Here is a 19,519-nt window from a genome sequence, read left to right as displayed (position 1 = left end):
GCCCCGGGGCACAAAGTCTGAAGGCGGCCGGGCGAGGAGAGGGATGACAGTTGTTCACTGGACAATCTGGGCGGAGGCGATGGCTGGGCACCCTGCAGCAGCCTGGGGCTCGCCTGGATCGGACACCGCTCCAGGAGACCGAGCGCACGGACAGGACTGGGCCTTGTTAAAATGGCGCCGCAACATGGCGACTCTTGTGCATTATTTCTATACACTCTGTATTAATCCAGGATTGTGCTTAGTTATGGCAATACTTTACTGAACTACATGCGAAAAACAGCATTTCACTGTACGTCTGTACATGTGACAAGAAAGAACCATTGACCATTGTGGCAAAGAGTGGTGGAGATGGGAACAGTGAAAGTAGCGGGGACCTTTTAAGTTGTGGGCAAAGATTGGGGTAGAGAATCCATTATGATACAGGTATGAAATTTTACAAAGTGAAAATGATGGAAGCACTCAGACAGTATATGTATGATCTTTTACTGGAGTAACATTGAGATAGTAACTGCCTCAACTACCTCCTCCGGCGGTTCATTTCAAACCCCCACCACCATTTGTGTAAACAAAGTTACCCCTAGGGCTCTGATTAAATCTTTCCCCCTCATCTTACACCCACGCCCTCTGATTCTCGATTTCAAGTCTGTCTCTAAAGGGTAATGTTTGGCTCCTAAGTTAAGATAATTGCTGAATGTGAACCAGAGTTGCAAATGTACCCGTGCCCTGATCCATTCTGCTCTCTCTTGCTATTGTCTTGCAGGGCATCACAAAGGAAAGCCGTACACTCAGGATCCGAAGGTGCAGGCCTTCATTCAGTGGGTGAAAGGGCAACACGAGAAGCATTTGCTGAAGAGGTCTGTCATGGGTGGCTACTACTCATTCCCCCCAGCCCCGAGCTTATTTCAAGATTACTGTAAAAACCTGAACGGTGAGAACAAGATGCACGTTTGAATCCCTCTTCAGAATCCCAACCTCCTGTTATGTTGAATTAAACACGGTCAAACAAAAGCCACAGCCACATAAAGTAACAGACTGACTTTGACATCCGTGCCGGAAGGAACTACAGATGCTGGTTTATACCGAAGATAGACACAAAGTGCTGGAGTAACTCAGGCAGCTTCTCTGGAGCAAATAAATAGGTGACGTTTCGGGTCGGGACGCTTATTTAGACTGAACGTGGAGGGCGGGGGGGGAGCTGGAGGTAGGAGAAGGCCAGAACAAAGCTGGGCCAGCAACAGATGACCCCGGGATGGATGGAGCCCATAATTGGCCCCTCGTTGGCTGGGGAAGATATGATAAAGAAGGGATGCAGGGGTACGCACAGTGCAACTGGTGGAATGACTAGGCTGGGAGAAAGGGGGGTCGGAGGGAATGCAAGGGTTACTTGACGTTAGAGTGATTAACGTTCATACCGCTGGGTTGGAAGCTGCCCCTGTCAAATGTGAGGTCTGATATCTGTTCATTTTCATCTCCCCATGTGCAGAAGAGGTTTACCAGAACACTACCTGGATCAGAGGGTATTACTATAAGAAGAGGTTGGACAAAGTTGGGTTGTTTTCTCTGGAGCGTCAGAGGTTGCGAGGGAAGACGTGATAGAGCATATAAAATTACGACAGGCGTAGATAGAATAGATTGTCAGAACCTTTATCCTGCGATTGGAAATGTCAAGGACTAGAAGGTCTCGTTTTAAGATGAAAGGGGCGAAGTTTAAAGGAAATGTGATGGGCAATCTTTTACACAAAGAACTGCGTGTGCCTGGAATGTGCTGCCAGGAGTGGTGGTGGTGGTGGCAGATACGGTAGTGGCGTTTAAGAGACTTGTGGATAGGCACGTGATATTCAGGGAATGAAGGGATGTGGATCATGTGCGGGCAGAGGAGATTAGTTTAACGCCATCCTTGATGGGCGGCACAGTGGTAGAGTTGCTGTCTTACAGAGCCAGAGACCCGGGTTCAATCCTGACTATGTGCTGTCGGTACGGAGTTTGTCCGTTCTCCCTGTGACCGCGTGGGTTTCCTCCGGGTGCTCCGGTTTCCTCCCACTTGCTTGTAGGATAATTGGCCTCTGTAAATCTTTTTTTTAAATCATCCTCACGTGTTTGGAGTGGATGGGGAAATGGGATACCATCGAACTAATGTGAACGGGTGATCAATCAATGGTTGGTGGGCCGACCAAGCTGTATCTCCAAACTAAACAAAACTAAAATTAACCTACCAACCTGGATGCTTTGGGATGTGGGAGGAAACCAGAGCACCCGAAGAAAGATTTACAGACAGCGCCCAGTGTAAGGATTGAACCTGGATCGCTCGAGCTGTGAGGCAGCAGCTCTACCAGCTGTGCCACTGCGACAGTCTCCTTGGTAGGAGATATACTAGTTTCCTAACCTCTAGGTTCTAGAAACATTCCTATCGTTTCCCTCTCCCCTGACTCTGTCTGCAGAAGTGTCTCAACCCGAAATGTCACCTATTCTTTTTCTCCAGAGATGCTGCCTGACCCATGGAGTTATTCCAACATTTTGTGTCTATCTCCTTGGGAGGAGTGTTGGCATGGAGAGAGAGGATGTATTTGGCTTCTGCACTAAGTGAATGTCGAGCCGTGAGATAGTAACTCTCCTGATAATATCTTCCTTGTTTATTTGGCTGGGTCGTTGATTGGTTTTTTCACAGGCTGTTCCTGGCCTAATCTCACATCTGCAATGAATTCTGATTCCCCAGATGAGGCAGTCTTGACCTCTGCAGGTGACCTGAAGAAGGTGATTGCAAGCTTGCATTACAGGGAACATCGGCGGATCGCGTTGCAAGCCACCATTGCTGCAGTTCGATACATTGGACTCGCGGAGTTGGTGGAAGGACAGGGAACTCACCACATACAGGTAACCACAGTCCAGGTGTGGGTCTGCCCCAAACACTTAGCCTCACCTACCTTTATATCTCACACATTTATGTAACATCCTTTATGTCCAATACATAGCCTATCGGGCTTTAATGGACCTTACCTTGCACTAAACACTATTCCCTTTATCATGTACAGCGATCAGCCAAAACATTATGACCTGATCAGCCAAAACATTATGACCACCTGCCTAATATGCTGTTGGTCCTCCGTGTGCAGCCCCATATGCAGCAGGGTGCGATGCACTGTGTATTGTGACACATTCCTCCCGTGACCACCATTAAACTTTTCTGTGACTTGTGCCACAGTAAACCTTCTGTCGGTTCGGACCAGACGGGATAGCTTTCGTTGCCCTCGGGCATCGATGAGCCTTGGGCGCCCAACACCCTGTCGCCAGTTTGTGGTTTGTCCCTCCTCGGACCACTGTCGGTAGGTACTCACCACTGCTGACCGGGAGCACCCCACAAGCCTTGTCGTTTCAGAGATGCTCTGACCCAGTTGTCTGGCCATAACAATTTGGCCCTTGTCAAAGTCGCTCAGGTCTTTACTCCTGCCCATTTCTCCTGCATCCAACACATCAACTTGAAGAACTGGCTGTTCACTTGCTGCCTAATGTATCCCACCCCTTGACAAGTGCCATTGTAACAAGATAATCAGTGTTATTCACTTCGCCTGTCAGTGGTCATAATGTTTTGGCTGATCGGTGTATACACTGTGGATTGCTCGATTGTAATCGTGTATAGTCTTTCCGCTGACTGGATAGCGCGCAACAAAAAAACTTTTCACTGTACCTCGGTACACATGACAATAAACTAACCTGCCTATGAAAGTCCAAGACTTTGGTCTGTCAGAATGGCTGGAACACCACCATTCAAAATCAAGCACGGTAGCGCAGCGGTAGAGTTGCTGCTTTACAGCGAATGCAGCGCCGGAGACTCAGGTTCGATCCTGACTACGGGTGCTGCACTGTAAGGAGTTTGTACGTTCTCCCCGTGACCTGCGTGGGTTTTCTCCGAGATCTTCGGTTTCCTCCCACACTCCAAAGACGTACAGGTATGTAGGTTAATTGGCTGGGTAAATGTAAAAATTGTCCCTAGTGGGTGTAGGATAGTGTTGATGTGCGGGGATCGCTGGGCGGCACGGACTTGGAGGGCCGGAAAGGCCTGTTTCCGGCTGTATATATATGATATGATATGATATGAGAGGACAAGAGAAGAATGGTCTCAGACATTTGTTAGTCCAATTTAAGTTTTAAGACCATAAGAGATAGGAGCAGAATTAGGACATTCAGCTCATCGGGTCTACTCTACCATTCGATCATGGCTGATCTATTTCCCACTCTCAACCCCTTTCTCCTGCCTTCTCCCCGTAACCTTTTACTAATCTCTTACTGATCAAGAGCTTATCAACCTCCGCTGTAAAATACTCACTGACTTGGCCTCCACAGCCGTCTGTGGCAATGAATTCCACATATTCACCACCCTCTTGGGCGGCACGATGGTGCATCAGTAGAGGTGCTGCGTAACAGTGCCAGAGACCCGGGATCGATCTTGACCAAGGGTGTAATCTGTACGGAGTCTGTACCTTCTCCCCGTGACCTCTGTGTATTTTCTCCGGTTTCCTCGCCTCTTTCACTCCAAAGATGTACAGGTTATTTGGGTTTGCAGGTTATTTGGCTTCAGTAAGTTATAAAATTGCCCCTAGTGTGTGTAGAGTAGTGTATGGGTTGATCGCTGGTCGGTGCGGGCGTGGTGGACGGAAGGGCCTGTTTCCACGCTGTATCTCTAAAGTCTGCTGAGTTTGCCTCCAGTGTTGTATTTTGTCCCACCGTGTTACTTAACGTTGACCCATGGGTTTGTCCATTCTCACCCCGGACAGAATGCGCGAGACATTTCGGGTCCCTCGCTGAAGGAAGCTTCCTCACGGTTGCCATCAGAACCAGTCCGATCTGCGGAACGTCCAGAGAAAGATCTGAACCAGCCGGCAGAGAGGCTTCGGACCGCACCGACCAAAGCCCAGCGGAGGTGCAGGTCACCAGTGCTCAATCACTACTCATTAAGGTAGGCCAGGGTCAAGATGGCGGCCCACCATCACCTTCTCAAGGACAATAGATGTGGCCATGCCCGGATCCCGGAAACAATTGTATTGTTAAAGAAACAACATAGAGCAAAGTGAAGGTATCAAGAACTGTAAACGTTGGCTTACAAAAAAAAAAACAAAGTGCTGGAATGACTCAATGGGTCAGGCAGCAACTGTGGAGAACATGGATAGGTGACGTTTCGGGTAGGAACCCTTCTTTAGACTGTGAGGTGGCATTTGGGATCAAGACCCTTCTTATTCAGACTGCGAGGTGATGTTTCGGGTCAAGTCAACTTTATTTGTCACATACATATACAAGATGTACAGTGAAATGAAAGTGGCAACGCCTGCGGATTGTGCTAAAACTACAAAACAGAATAGAAAAAAAAATGTTAACACAAAAAATAAATTAATACAGTAAATTAAATTAGTCCCTGGTGATATGAGAGTTAACAGTCCTGATGGCCTGTGGGAAGAAACTCCGTCTCATCCTCTCTGTTTTCACAGCATGACAGTGGAGTCGTGACTCTCCTTCAAACTGCAAGGTGACGTTTCAGGCCTGGACTCTTCATCAGCCTGAAGTAGGGTCCTGACCCGAAACGTCATCTATCCGTGTTCTCCAGAGATGCTGCCTGACCCGCTGAGTTGCTCCAGCACTTTGTGTCGTTATATAGATGGAGTGGTGTTGTTGTGCAGTTGGCTTGGGCTGACCCACCCTGAAGAAATGTTCATGGTCGGGTGTTGAAGCCCCACTAGAGACACTTGGCTGGCTTCCCCCACCCCCAGTGCAGCTCTCTCAGTGGCCCTGTCTTGCAGATGAAGGTATTACACTGAGCTCCATTTGCACCTTCAGATGGACGTGAAAAAGCCAACGTGAAGGGGATAACGCCACCGCCGTTACCCCTGTTTAGCCCCCTCCCACAGTGCAGTTATTACCCCTCTGCTGGTGAACCAGGCCGAAGGAAAAATAGGTGTGATCTCTCCTACATTACCAGAGATTAAAGCCAGAGCTTCACTGCCTTCCCGCTCTGATGTATACAAGAATCAGGTAGACAATCAGAACATTTTTTCACAGGATAGAAATCTCGAGCTCCAGAAGGCATCTTTAAGCTAAGGGGAAAAGTTTAAAGGAGATGTGTGGGACAATTTTTTTTAAACAGCTCTAGAGTATAGATTTAGATGTAGATTTAGAGATACAGCGCAGAAACAGGCCCTTCGGCCCACCGGGTCCGTGCCGCCCAGCGATCCCCGCACACACTAACACTATCCTACACCCACTAGGGACAATTTTTTACATTTGCCCAGCCAATTAACCTACATACCTGTACGTCTTTGGAGTGTGGGAGGAAACCGAAGATCTCTGAGAAAACCCACGCAGGTCACGGGGAGAACGTACAAACTCCGTACAGACGACGCCCGTAGTCAGGATCGAACCTGAGTCTCTGGCGCTGCATTCGCTATAAGGCAGCAACTCTACCAATGCGCCACCGTGCCGCCCGGAGTTCAGTATTGTCCTGAACTCCCATCTACCTCTTTGGCGAAATTTGGATTAACACTAGCTACATCTAGGACCAGTATAATGAAACTGGCTGCCACAGGGGGGCTAATTTATCTGACTTTATCTTGCAATAAATAATAATATTCCCTTTATCCTGCATCCGTATACTGTGAAACGTCACCTTGATTGTAATCGCGTATAGTCTTTTCATTGACTGGAGAGCATGCAACAAAAAAAGCTTTTCACCGTTACTAAACTAATAATAAATGAAACTAAAGGTGGTGATGAAGGCAGATTCAGAACATGGAACAGTACAGCAAATGAACAGACCCTTCGGCCCATCGTGTCTGTGCCGAACATGATGCCAAGACCATCACCTATCTACCTGCACATAACCCATATCGCTTCGTGCCCTGCATATCCATATGCCTTCCCAAAGCTCTTTTAAATGCTAGTAACGTGTCTGCTTCCACCACCACCCTAGTTCTAGGCACTCACAACCCTCTGTTTAAAAAGAACCTGCCCGCACGCCTCCTTTAAACTTTGCTCTTCTCACCAGAGGAGATCAGTTGAAAACATTGGTTTTAGCGTTCAGCACTGACATTGTGAGCCGAAGGTTGTTCATTGTAGTTTAGTTTATTTTGTTGTGTGTGCCGAGGTACAGTGAAAAGCTTTTGTTTCTTGAGGGATCGGACAGGCTAGATGCAGGAAAAATGTTCCCGATGTTGGGGGAGTCCAGAACCAGGGGTCACAGTTTAAGAATAAGGGGTAGGCCATTTAGGACTGAGATGAGGAAAAACTTTTTCACTCAGAGATTTGTGAATCTGTGGAATTCTCTTCCACAGAAGGCAGTGGAGGCCAATCCACTGGATGTTTTCAAGAGAGAGTTAGATTTAGCTCTTGGGGCTAACGGAATCAAGGGACATGGGGAGAAAGCAGGAATGGGATACTGATTTTGGATGATCAGCCATGATGGCTTGAAGGGCCGAATGGCCTACTACTGCACCTATTTTGTATGTTTTCTCTGCCATATTGTTCCATCTACTTTTTGCCCTTATTAGTTCCAATTGATACTTGCTAGTTCTGGTACCAGTGTAATGAAGCTGGGTGTCGGAGCGGGGTTAATTGCCTGTACTTCCATGTTCTTTCAGATGCAGATATTCTTTGAGGAGTTCACATAAGACTGACAACAGCAAAGAGCAAACATCAAGGATGTCCAGGTATGTTGCCGCGACCTTATCGACACCCCCTTGACTTCCTCCGCCTGCCGAACTAATTGTTGCCGGAGTCGTTCACACAAGTCTTCTTTCTCGCCCGTTGAATCAAGGAAGAAGTTTCCGGACGCACCAGGCGCACTGAGGAGAAAAAAGCAGGCGAGCAGATCGAGGGCTGTGTTACTGAAGAGGTAACGTCAGAATCTTACAGAGAGCCCAGGGTTCAGACCCGGTACATGGGCAACAGGTGTCTCTCTCTCTTTCATTCTCTCTTTTTCTCTCTCTCTTTCTCTCTCTCTTTTTTCTCTCTCTTTCTCTCTCTCTTTCTCTCTCTCTTTCTCTCTCTATCTCTCTCTCTATCTCTCCCTCTCTATCTCTCCCTCTCTATCTCTCCCTCTCTATCTCTCCCTCTCTATCTCTCTCTCTATCTCTCTCTCTATCTACCTCTCTCGACCTCTCTCAACCTCTCTCTACCTCTCTCTCTCTCTCTGCACCTCTCTCTCTCTGCCCCCCTCTCTCTGACAGAAATGGCTGGAAAACCCCCATTCCAGGTCAGAGAGGATGAGGGCGAAACACATCTCAGAGGTACTTACTTGCCGAATTTAAGTTTTGTTTTAAGTAGGAGTCATGATAGAGCTTTACAGGACTTTGGTTAGGCTACAGAGGAGGTTTACCAGTCGATGCCTGAATTAGGGGGTAGAAACAAGGAACTGCAGGTGCTGGTTTGTTTTTAAAAAAGCACAAAGCTGTGGAGTAACTCAGCGGGTCAGGCAGCATCTCTGGAGAACATGGATAGGTGACGTTTCGGACCCCAAACATCACATATCCATGTTCTCCAGAGATGCTGCCTGACCTATTGAGTTACTCCAGCACTTTGTGTCTTGTTCTGGATTGGAGGGTACTAGCTACAGGGAGAGGTTGGACTGACTTGGCTTGTTTCTTCTGGAATGCTGGAGTTTGATTGAAGTGCATAAAATTACGAGAGGCATTGTGAGGTGAGCCAGCCAGAGCCTTTTATTCCGGGCTGGAAAAATCAAATACTTGAGGGCAAAACTTTAAGGTGAGAGGGGCAAAGTTTAAAAGAGTTGTGTCGGCCATTCTTTCCGTGCTTTTCACAAGTTCATAGGTGGGAGGTGCAGAATGAGGCCATTTGGCCCATCAAGTCCACTCTGCCGTTCAATCATGACTGATCTATCTTAACCCATTTTCCTCCCCATGACCCCTGGCACCCTTACTAATCAAGAATTCGTCTTGTCGCCGTTCGCCCCATGCACTGCCAGGCATGAAATGTTTGTGTACTGGGAGCAAACAGAATTAAAAGCAAGATTCATATGTCAGTCAGGGGCTGGAGTGGAGCCTGAATCAACAGTAACTTTAATGATTAATTCTTTGTGAATGGTATTGCAGGGAAGGCTGATCAGCTGCTCTCACCTCAAGCTTGATGTTTCTCGAGGCTGAGGTGATTTTCACATTGGCCCAAACTCTTGGGTCATATGGAAAGATTTGTCTATTGTTGTCCATCAAACAGCCTTTATACCAAGAGGATTGTTGGTGGGGAGGGGTTGGGTGTAAGAGGGGGGTTGTGGGGGGCAGGCTGGGGAGGCAAGCTTCTGGTTCCAAAGTTTCGTTTAGTTTAGAGATATGGCTAGGGTGTAGCCCTGAACTTCCAACCTACCTCATTGTGGACCTTGCACTTTTTTTCCCAATCTGCACTTTCTCTGCAACTGTAGCACTGTAATGCTGTAACACTATATTCTGCACTCTGTTATTTTTCTCTTTGCACTGCCTGTTGTACTTCTACACGGCTTGATCTGCCAAGACTGGCAGAGCCACTTCAGAAAGTGTAGCATATTGAGCAAATCAAGCATATTGGTTTGAGACTTTTGATAAATGTAAGGCCCAGAGACCCATCCATACCTTGAGGAGACTTTGCAGTGGAGCAGTCAAAATATAGAACAAGGAACTGCAGATGCTGCAAATGCTGGCTTACAAAAAATGACTCAGTGCTGAAGTAACTCAGCGGGTCAGGCAACATCTCTGGTCTCGACCCAAAACGTCACCTATTCCTTTTCTCCAGAGGTGCTGCCTGACCCGCTGTGTTACTCCAGCTTTTTGTGTGGATCTTCAGTGTAAACAAGCACCTTCAGTCCATTCCTACACATCTCTGGAGTACATGGATAGGTGATATTTCAGGTCGGGACCCTTCATCATACTTTGAAGATGTTCTCCTTCATTCTCCGATAAGTCGGAAGAAGGGTCCAGACCCAAAATGTCACCTGTGCATGAATGCTGTCTGAGCCGCTGAGTTACTCCAGCACTTTGTGGCTTTTTTTATTAGCCTTTCATATGCAATTGTGTAGGAGGGAACCGCAGATGCTAATTTAAACCGAAGATAGACACAAAAAGCTGGAGTAACTCAGCGAGTCAGACAGCATCTCTGGAGAGAAGGAATAGGTGGCATTACCAGTCGAGACCCTTCTTCACACTCGATTGTCAATTCCTTGACGTATCTCAATCTCTGTCATACTAATTTGTTACCTACTAAACAATGGGCTGTCCTTTTCCATGACATCCCTTTGTGTAGAACATCATGATGTTCCTTCACTCTCCGATCAGTCTGAAGAAGGGTCTCAACCCAGAACGTCACCCATTCTTTCCCTCCAGAGGTGCTGCCTGTCCTGCTGAGTTACTCCAGCTTTTTTTTTGCGTCTATCTCGATGCTTTTAACAAAAATGTACCCACTTCATAAACACTGTTACTGGCCCTTAATTTTCAATTAAGTTTGAGTTTTCAAGTCTTTGAGTCCAAATTCTCAAACTGTAGGTGGAGCTTGTGAAACTTGACTTCCCTCTGGAACTCTGGATCACGTCTAGCGTATAACTTCCGTCACCGCCATATCGTTACGGGACACTTTGTACTCGAACGTAGGGTGGGAACTATCTTTTTTTTTTAAATCATGCGGTAGATCTCTATCTGACGAAAGCGAAAGTGTGTGAAGTTATTGTGTTTCTGGAGCTGAGAAGGCGATTGCGGAAAGATGACAGGAACGGCGTTGGGTGTAAACCTTTGGCATCCGCTGTCTGCTACCTGAACCTGAATCGTGTGTGAGGTGATGCACAACAGATTAATTGAGCGTTTAATTCAGGCTGACAGCCAACGTGGTGTTGAGGGAGCACTTTGCTGCTGGAGATGGAGACCTCTGCTGAGATGATTATTACTCTGAGACACTTGGCTGCCTGAACCTTTTGTCCAGGCCCATGTCAAAGAGCCCACGTCGTTCCGTGAGGATTGCTCCTTAACCAAACCAAACATGGACAGGTGAAGTTTTGGGTCGGGACTCTTCTTCAGACTGACTATCACACCCCCTACGATCCCAACCCCAAACGTCACCTATCCATGTTCTCCAGGGATGAGGCCTGACCCGCTGAGTTACTCCAGCAATTTTTGTCTTTCCTTGGTAAACTGGCATCTGCAGTTCCTTCTTTTTACAATCTATTAGATTTAACCTCTGCTGCCCAGCAACGTCACTGGCAGACCAGCAATCCCTCAAGATTGACCACGATTTCAGGCCCAGTTTGATGTCATAGAGTCATACAGCGTGGAAACAGGCCCTTCGGCCCAACTTGCCAATGCCAGCCAAAATGCCCCATCTACACACTAGTCCCACCTGCCTGCTTTTGACCCGTATCCCTCTGAACATTTCTATGAGCCTCTCCAAATGTCCTTTAAATGTTTTTATAATATTTGTCTCAACTACCTTATCTGGCAGCTTGTTCCATTTACCCATCACTCACTATGTGAAAAGGTTGCCCCTCGGGTTAACAAAAGATTTTTTCTCCTCTCACCTTAAACCACTACCCCCTGGTTCTTGATCCCCCTTACTCTGGGTAAAAGACTGTCCATTTACCCGTTCGATTCCCCTCATGATCCTACACATCTCTATAAGATCAGCCGTCATCCTCCCCAACAACTCTCACTGACTTCTTCAGATGCGGCGTAGAAAGCGTTTTATCGGGATGCATCACAGCATGGTTAAGGAACAGCTCCATCCAGGTCTGCAAGAAATTGCAGGCAATTGTGGATCTCGGACTATCTTTAATCGGACTCTATCTTGCACTAAACGTCATTCCCTTTATCACGTGTCTGTACACTGAGGATGGTTAGACAATAGACAATAGGTGCAGGAGGAGGCCATTCGGCCCTTCGAGCCAGCACCGCCATTCAATGTGATCATGGCTGATCATTCACAATCAGTACCCCGTTCCTGCCTTCTCCCCATACCCCCTGACTCCGCTATCCTTAAGAGCTCTAACTAGCTCTCTCTTGAATGCATTCAGAGAATTGGCCTCCACTGCCTTCTGAGGCAGAGAATTCCACAGATTTACAACTCTCTGACTGAAAAAGTTTTTCCTCATCTCAGTTCTAAATGGCCTACCCCTTATTCTTAAACTGCGGTTCGATTGTAATCGTGTATTGTCTTTCAGCTGACTGGTTAGCACGCAACAAAAGCCTCTCACTGTACCTCGGTCCACGTGACGATAAACTAAACCAGCTGTGACGCCCCTTCAAAGGAACTATGTACCTGCACTCCTAAATCCCTTTGCTCCACAACACTCCCCAGGGCTCTGTCATTCACTGTGAGGGTCTTGCCCTGGTTTGACTTCCCAAAATGTGTCACCGCGTGCGTTCACACCTCGCTCTGACCTTTTGGGGTAAAGGCACTTAGCCAAGGCTGGAGCAGAAGAATGGGATAGTAATCCTACAGATGCACCATGGAAAGCATTTCATCGTTTCCCTCCCCCCCCGACTCTGTGGTCTGAAGAAGGATCTCGACCCAAAATGTCGCTTGTCCATGTTCTCCAGAGATGCTGCCTGACCCGTCGAGTTACTCCAGCATGTTGTGTCTATCCTATCTGTGTGTTCTATTTACCGTTTGTTAACTCTGAGTGCTGTTCTGTTTGTTGCAGGAAGGCGTCCGATCGGGATGCCGATGGCGCCGTGAATGGCAAAGGATTCTCACAAGCTGCAGAGGAGCCTGTGGCAGCCGACAAAGGTACAGTTCTTCTGTCTTTAACCACTCAAACCACAGCCAAGGCCGCACAGCCGTCAGGATACTGGAAGTGGGTTGGGCAATGTTAACCGGTGGTCTTTTTCTCACGGAGAATCGTTTGCACTTTGGCTGGAGCTGGCCGATCAGTCAGCCGTTGCACCCAACGAAAACCGGCCCATCACGGGAGCATGACTGACATCTCCCCTGTAAGGATGACCTGCTCGTGCAGACGCAGGGAACCGCAGATGCTGGAATCCTGAGATAAACACAAAGTGCTGGGGTAACTGAGCAGGCCAGGCAGCACCTGTGGAAGGAAGGGATGGGCGACATTTTTGGGCGGGGCCCTAATTTAGACATGCTCTCCTTGTGTTGGTGGGCACTAATCAGAAGCAAAGATAATAGAGCAGAGCAAGATAGACCACTCGACCCTAAAAATAACGCAGTGTGTCATGGCGCCATTTTAGTCGGCAAAAAATTGCAGAAACATTAAAAAAGAAAAATAACAAAAATCTGTGAATTGATAGAAGAGATATATTCTGGATTGTTATGGTATCATCACCAAAACAATGATTACACTGCGAGAGGCATAGCGAACGGCGGGTTTTGCTTACTAAAATGGCGGACGTTACGTTCCTTTGCGTATTACACTTCAGTATAGGCGATTTCGATGTAGTGGTTCATCTTGCTCCTCTAGTATCTTTGATCAGAAGTGAAGAACATGGGAGGGAAGAACTTCACCACATGAGACTGCTCATTTAATGCCATCTCCAGTTGTATCCGTATAAACAAATTGTTGCATTGCCGCACATTTTGGAGCATTTTGGAAACAAGGGATCAGGGGGTATGGAGAGAAGGCAGGTACAGGTTACTGAGCTGGATGATCAGCCATGATCATATTGAATGGCGGTGCGTACAGGCTCGAAGGGCCGAATGGCCTACTCCTGCACCTATTTTCTATGTTTCTAAGATACTGACACCGAATCACGGAAGGAAACATTTGCTAAAAAGATACAAGAACACAAGGTTGTTTCTCAGGAGTGGTTTAAAGGCAAAAGAAGAGAAGGGAGGTTTAGGGTAAGAATTCCAGAGCATTGGGCCTGGCAGCTGAAGGCATGAGCACCAGTGGTGGAGTGATGCGTTCAATATTGTGCCGGAGGTCTTATTGGAGTACATAGAAGACAGAACCATAGAACAGTGCAGCATTTCAGATCACAATGTCCACGCTGAACATGATGCCAAGATAAACTAATCTAATCTGCTTGCACATGATCTGTACCCCTCCATTCCCTGCATATCCATATAAAAGACTCTCAGATCCCACTATCATATCCGCCCCCACCACCACCCCAAGCAGCACGTTCCAGGCACCCACCAACCTCTTTATAAAAAAAACTTGCCCCACACGTCTCCTTTAAACTTTGCGCCTCTGACATTAAACTGTGCCCTCTAGTCTTTGACATTACCACCCTGCAAAGACCAACTCAGCTCTGTCTGCCCAGAATCCATATCCCTCCATCCCTTTCACATCCATGTGCCTAACCAAAAACCTCTTCAATACCCCTATCGTATCTGCCTCTCCCACCACCCCTGACAGCGTGATCTAGGCACTTACCACCCTCTGTGTAAAAAAAAAAAACGTACCCCGCTCATCTCCTTTAAAGGTTGAGAAAAATTTAGAAACCCATTCTAAGGATGGAAGGGTTGACCTGTGAACAATAGTGAACAATATAATTATTATGGTTTACAAGCCTGGGAGGTGATCCTTTGAAACTTCTAGGTTTCTGAATGGGTTTGAAAAGGCAAATGTTGAAAGGATGTCTCCACTTGTGAAGGGATGGTGAACCAGAACATAGTACGGCATAGGAACAGGACCTTCGGCCCACTCTGTCTGTGCCAAGATAAACTCATCTCCTCCGCCTGTATGTGATCCAAATCCCTCCATTCCCTGCATATCCATGTACCTGTTAAAAGCCTCTTAATCACCACTATCGTATCCGCCTCCACCACCACACCTGGCAACGCATTTGGATGTCCAAGAGAATTGAAAGATTAAAGGGGATAAAAAAAGAGAAAGCTGACACCAAGGAGAGATTGGAAATTGAGCAGTGAGATTTTAAAATCCAGCTTTAGCTTGCTGAGTTTTTAGATTTTTCAGATTTAGAGATACAGTGCAGAAACAGGCCCTTCGGCCCACCGGGTCCGCGCCGCCCAACGATCCCCGCACATTAACACTATCCCACACCCACTAGGGACATTTTTTTTTAACACTTGCCCAGCCACTTAACCTACATACCTGTACGTCTTTGGAGTGTGGGAGGAAACCGAAGATCTCGGAGAAAACCCACGCAGGTCACGGGGAGAACGTACAAACTCCGTACAGACTTAGAGGTCCTTCTGACCTTTTGGGTTTTAAGCAGGAGGTGTCAGAAAAGTTACCACAGGGATAACTGGCTTGTGGCAGCCAAGCGTTCACAGCGGCGGGGTTTCTTGATCCTTCCTATCATTGTCAAGCAGAATTTATCTAGTGTTGGATTGTTCACGCATTAAGTATAACCAGGACATTGTGTGAATGGGGATCAACAATGTTGGTTGACCTCCTGGGGATGGTATTGGTCCATCTCCACCTAAATTAATCTGCCGTACTTATTTTAATTTCCACTCTCCCCCAAAGTCCTCCTCTTGCCCCATACAACTCACGACCCGGGAAAACTCCTCACAGACAGACACTGGTGAGACAGAACAACTAGCTACAGTGAGGATTGGAAATTAATTCATTGAAGGGGACTTAGGGTAAATAAGGGAATTATGACATTTTGGAGGGTCTCGAGAGGACTGAATGAAGAAGTGTGTGATGAGGTTCTTGTGAAAAAGAAAACGCCAGCACAGTCAGGGCAAATGCAATCAGAAGTTTATTGGCAAGATGGGACACAAACTGCTGGAGTAACGCAGCTTCTCTGGAGAACATGGATAGGTCGTGACGTTTCAGGTTGGGACCCTTCTTCAGACCGCAATCGAAGTTCTCCACAGATGCTGTCTGACCCGCTGAGTTACTCCAGCACTTTGTGCTTTTTTGTTCATGATTCCAGCATCTGCAGTTCCTTGGCCCAATGCTCCCTTGATGGCACTTCTGCTCACTGGAAATGAAATTGGACATTTTAGGGTTAATGTGAATGGTTTCGGTGACTGGTGCGGAGTGCCGGCTGAGTTTCCATCAGTTCTATTGCGGCAGTTCATACATCATTTAAAAAGTGTTTGCAATGCATGATTCAGTGTTCATTTTAAAAGGGTGATTGTCTTTCCACGACACTCTTGGTATCAAGTGTTTTCTAATACTGTTAACCCTTTAAATGCAAACAGTGTTGGTGGGGGGAGAGGAATGAGAGTTTACTTTCAAAACTTTAATCCCTTTTTATTCTTCTCAATCCACCTCCTAATGGTATGTTTAGTTTAGTTTAACTTAGTTTAAAGATACAACATGGACACAGGCCCTTCGGCCCATCGAGTCCACACTGACCATCGATCACATGTCATGTGAAAGTGGCATAACATAGAACTAGAGTGAATGGGTGATCGACGGTTGGCATGGACTCGGTGGGCCGAAGGGCTTGTTTCCACGCTGTACCTCTGAACTAATCTGTAGATGGAGTCAATGGTGGGGAGTCTGGTCTGTGTGATGGTCTGGGCTGCATCCGCAACTCTCTGCTTTCTCTCTACTGGCAAGACTTTAGACTTTACCTTTTACTTTGGACTTTAGAGGTACAGTGCAGAAACTTTGGCCCATTAATCCCTGTACACTACTAACGGCAATTTACAATTTAAAGAAGCCAATAACCTACGAAACCTGTACATCTTTGGAGTGTAGGAGAAAACCGGAGCACCCGGAGAAAACCCATACATATTTGGCTGTTAAAAAGAACTTTGTATTTGAAAACAACTTGTTGCTTCACGGAGTGACCACTAGGTGGCTGGAACGAATCCCCCTACTTGGTTTGAGAGGACAATCAGCAATCACGGACACCATTTCCCCCCTGGTCCGTTATAACAATGATGTTCTGCAATCTGAGTGAGCAACTCTCTTACATGCTGAGTTCCTCCAGCACTCCGTTTTTCTTCCCTCAAGATTCTAGCATCTGCAGTTTCTCGCAATTGCATTGGATGTAAGAGTTGGGAGGTCATGTTGATTAGGCCACACTTGGAGCGTTTTTGCATTCTGATCACCCTACTGCAGGAAGGATGGGGTAACATTGCGAGAGAATTCAGAAGAGATTTGCCAACCTAGAATAGACCAAAAATTGCTGGAGTAACTCAGCGGGTCAGGCAGCATCTCTGGAGAGAAGGAATGGGTGACGTTGCGGGTCGAGACCCTTCTTCAGTTCTTCAAGGGACTGGAAACGAGATACAGAAGGGCACAAAGAACATAGAATGATGGGCTGCAGTTATGAGGAGACATTGGATAGGCTGGGTTTACTCTCACTGGAACAGAGGAGGCTGAAGCCTAAACCTCACTGAGCTTAATATAATTTATTGGGGGGGGCGTAGATAGAAGAGGGACTAACTAAACTAAACTTGGTCAGCAATAATGGGTCGGGCCAAAGGGCCTATTTTCATGCTCCAGATCTCTATGACTCTATAAAAACAATTAGACTAACCATCTTGGCAATTACTGGAAAAGCCGCACTTTCAATTGCGCATTCCCTCTCATCCATTCTTAACACTTTGTGGATGTAGCCCAGTCCACCACACTGACCAGACTTCCCACTATTAACTCCATCTGCACTTCATCCTGCCAACATCTCACAAGTAGATAGGGTAGTTTAGTTTAGAGATACAGCGTGGAAACAGGCCCTTTGGCCAACCGAGTTCAGATCAACCAGCAATCCCCGTACACTAGCACTATTCCACACACTGGTGCCAATTTACAATTTTTTACCAATGCCAATCAAACTGCAAACCTATACGTCTTTGAAGTGTGGGAGGAAACCAGAGCACCCAGAGAAAACCCACACAGTCACAATGAGAAAATACAAACTCCTTACAGACCGCACCCATAGTTAGGATCGAACACGGGTCTCTGTCACCATAAGGCAGCAACTCTACCGCTGCACCACTGTGCCGCCCATAGAGTCTGAAGACGTGACCCGTCCCAAATCGTTGCCTATCCATTGCCTCCACGGATGCTGCCTGCCATGCTAAGTCACTCCAGCACTTTGATTTTTACTGAAGATTCCAGCATCTGCAGTTCCTTGTGCCTCCATATTTCTTGTTTGGAGTGCCAAGAGTCAATGAGAGATTGTCTCTCCTTGGCACTCCATTATAACATGAACCCTTGAGTTGTGCAGTAAGAGGAAGATTTTGCATATTTAGCTAAAAGCATTTGAGGTTTAAATTCTCCTTTAATGTGAATGCCGCAGAACTGACAGGTTTATTTTTGATTTGTTTACCGCTTCAGATGAAGATGGGCGAACTGAAGAGACGGAGAGGAACAGCACCTCTCGAAGTACGTGGGAAAGCACTCTGTGGCCAGAGATTAAGGAACATCTGTCAGCGCACTTACAGTTTGGTCAGCTCCTTTCCGAGAGTGTTCCTCGGACATTTGACTACAAACAGAGAGACTTTCTGATGCAGCAATGTAACCTTCAGCCTGCAGAGTACAAGCCAGACGCAGTCACCTCTCAGATGGACCTTGAGAGATTTGGACCAGCCTGTGACCATGGTTACTACAGTGTGACAATCGTGGGTGCGTACTGTTGCACAAGTCAGGAGAATGGGTTGCTTCACTGTACATCAAATGCACTCCAGTCAAACTTGTCTTTGAGTCAGAAGGTTGTGGATGCAAGGATTCCGGGAGCCACACTCTAGTGCTGTGCTAAAGGAGTGCTGCACTTGTTGAGTGTGCCTGGAGTTAGTTAGGAAGGGCTCAGTGTACCATTTGGGTCAAGATGGGATGCATGAAACACCACATATCCTCTTCTACTTGACTAACCATCTTATCAATTGTTGGGGAAAGGGAAGATTTACCTGCGTGTTGCCAGTGCTCGAGGGCCTGAGCTATAAGGAGAGGTTGGGCAGGCTAGGACTTTATTCCTTGGATTTAACTTTCCCCGAAGGACGTTAGTGACCCAATGTACCCTACATAACAATTCAGTGGGTTTAGTTTAGAGACACAGCGTGGAAACATGCCCTTCGGCCCACTGAGTCCACGCCGGCCAACGATCACTCATTTGCACTAGTTCCATGTTATCTCACCTTCTCAGCCACTCCCTACGCACTAACAGTAGGACGGAGATGAGGAAAAGCTTTTTCAGTCAGAGAGTTGTGAATCTGTGGAATTCTCTGCCTCAGAAGGCAGTGGAGGCAGTGGAGGCATTCAAGAGAGAGCTAGATAGAGCTGTTAAGGATAGCGGAGTCAGGGGGTATGGGGAGAAGGCAGGAACGGGGTACTGATTGAGAATGATCAGCCATGATCACATTGAATGGCGGTGCTGGCTCGAAGGGCCGAATGGCCTCCTCCTGCACCTATTGTCTATTGTCTCACAGCAATTTACAGGGAGACAATTAACCTATAAAATCTGCATTTCTTTGGAATGTGGGAGGAAACTGGACCCCTGGTGGAAACCCACGCGGTCAGAGGGAGAAGGTGCAAACTCCACGCAGGCAGCACTACAGGTCAGGATTGAACCCGCGCCTCTGGTGCTGTGAGGCAGCAACTCTATATCAGTTGCGCCTCGGTGCCAGCTAGTTAATTGAAAGTGCCTTCTTCAGTAGTTTGTAGCCATCAGGTTAAATG

General features: G+C 47.1%; 1 protein-coding gene across 2 annotated transcripts in view; it reads left to right on the top strand.

Moving 5' to 3' along the window:
• Nucleotides 1-19,519, top strand: part of LOC144600345 (RPA-related protein RADX-like) — a 52,207-nt gene that overhangs the window by 31,011 nt on the left and 1,677 nt on the right. For both annotated transcript variants that reach the window (XM_078411923.1, XM_078411922.1), the window contains exons 9-15: nucleotides 761-928; nucleotides 2,714-2,871; nucleotides 4,770-4,951; nucleotides 7,620-7,688; nucleotides 7,796-7,873; nucleotides 12,650-12,735; nucleotides 18,182-18,469. In XM_078411923.1, the coding sequence (XP_078268049.1) occupies nucleotides 761-928; nucleotides 2,714-2,871; nucleotides 4,770-4,951; nucleotides 7,620-7,688; nucleotides 7,796-7,873; nucleotides 12,650-12,735; nucleotides 18,182-18,469 (1,029 nt within the window). The remainder of the gene's footprint in view (nucleotides 1-760; nucleotides 929-2,713; nucleotides 2,872-4,769; nucleotides 4,952-7,619; nucleotides 7,689-7,795; nucleotides 7,874-12,649; nucleotides 12,736-18,181; nucleotides 18,470-19,519) is intronic.

This window comes from Rhinoraja longicauda, chromosome 15 (genome assembly GCF_053455715.1).
Source record: "Rhinoraja longicauda isolate Sanriku21f chromosome 15, sRhiLon1.1, whole genome shotgun sequence".
In the NCBI taxonomy this organism is placed as follows: Eukaryota; Metazoa; Chordata; class Chondrichthyes; order Rajiformes; family Arhynchobatidae; genus Rhinoraja; species Rhinoraja longicauda.
This window is presented reverse-complemented; position numbering and strand designations above follow the sequence as displayed.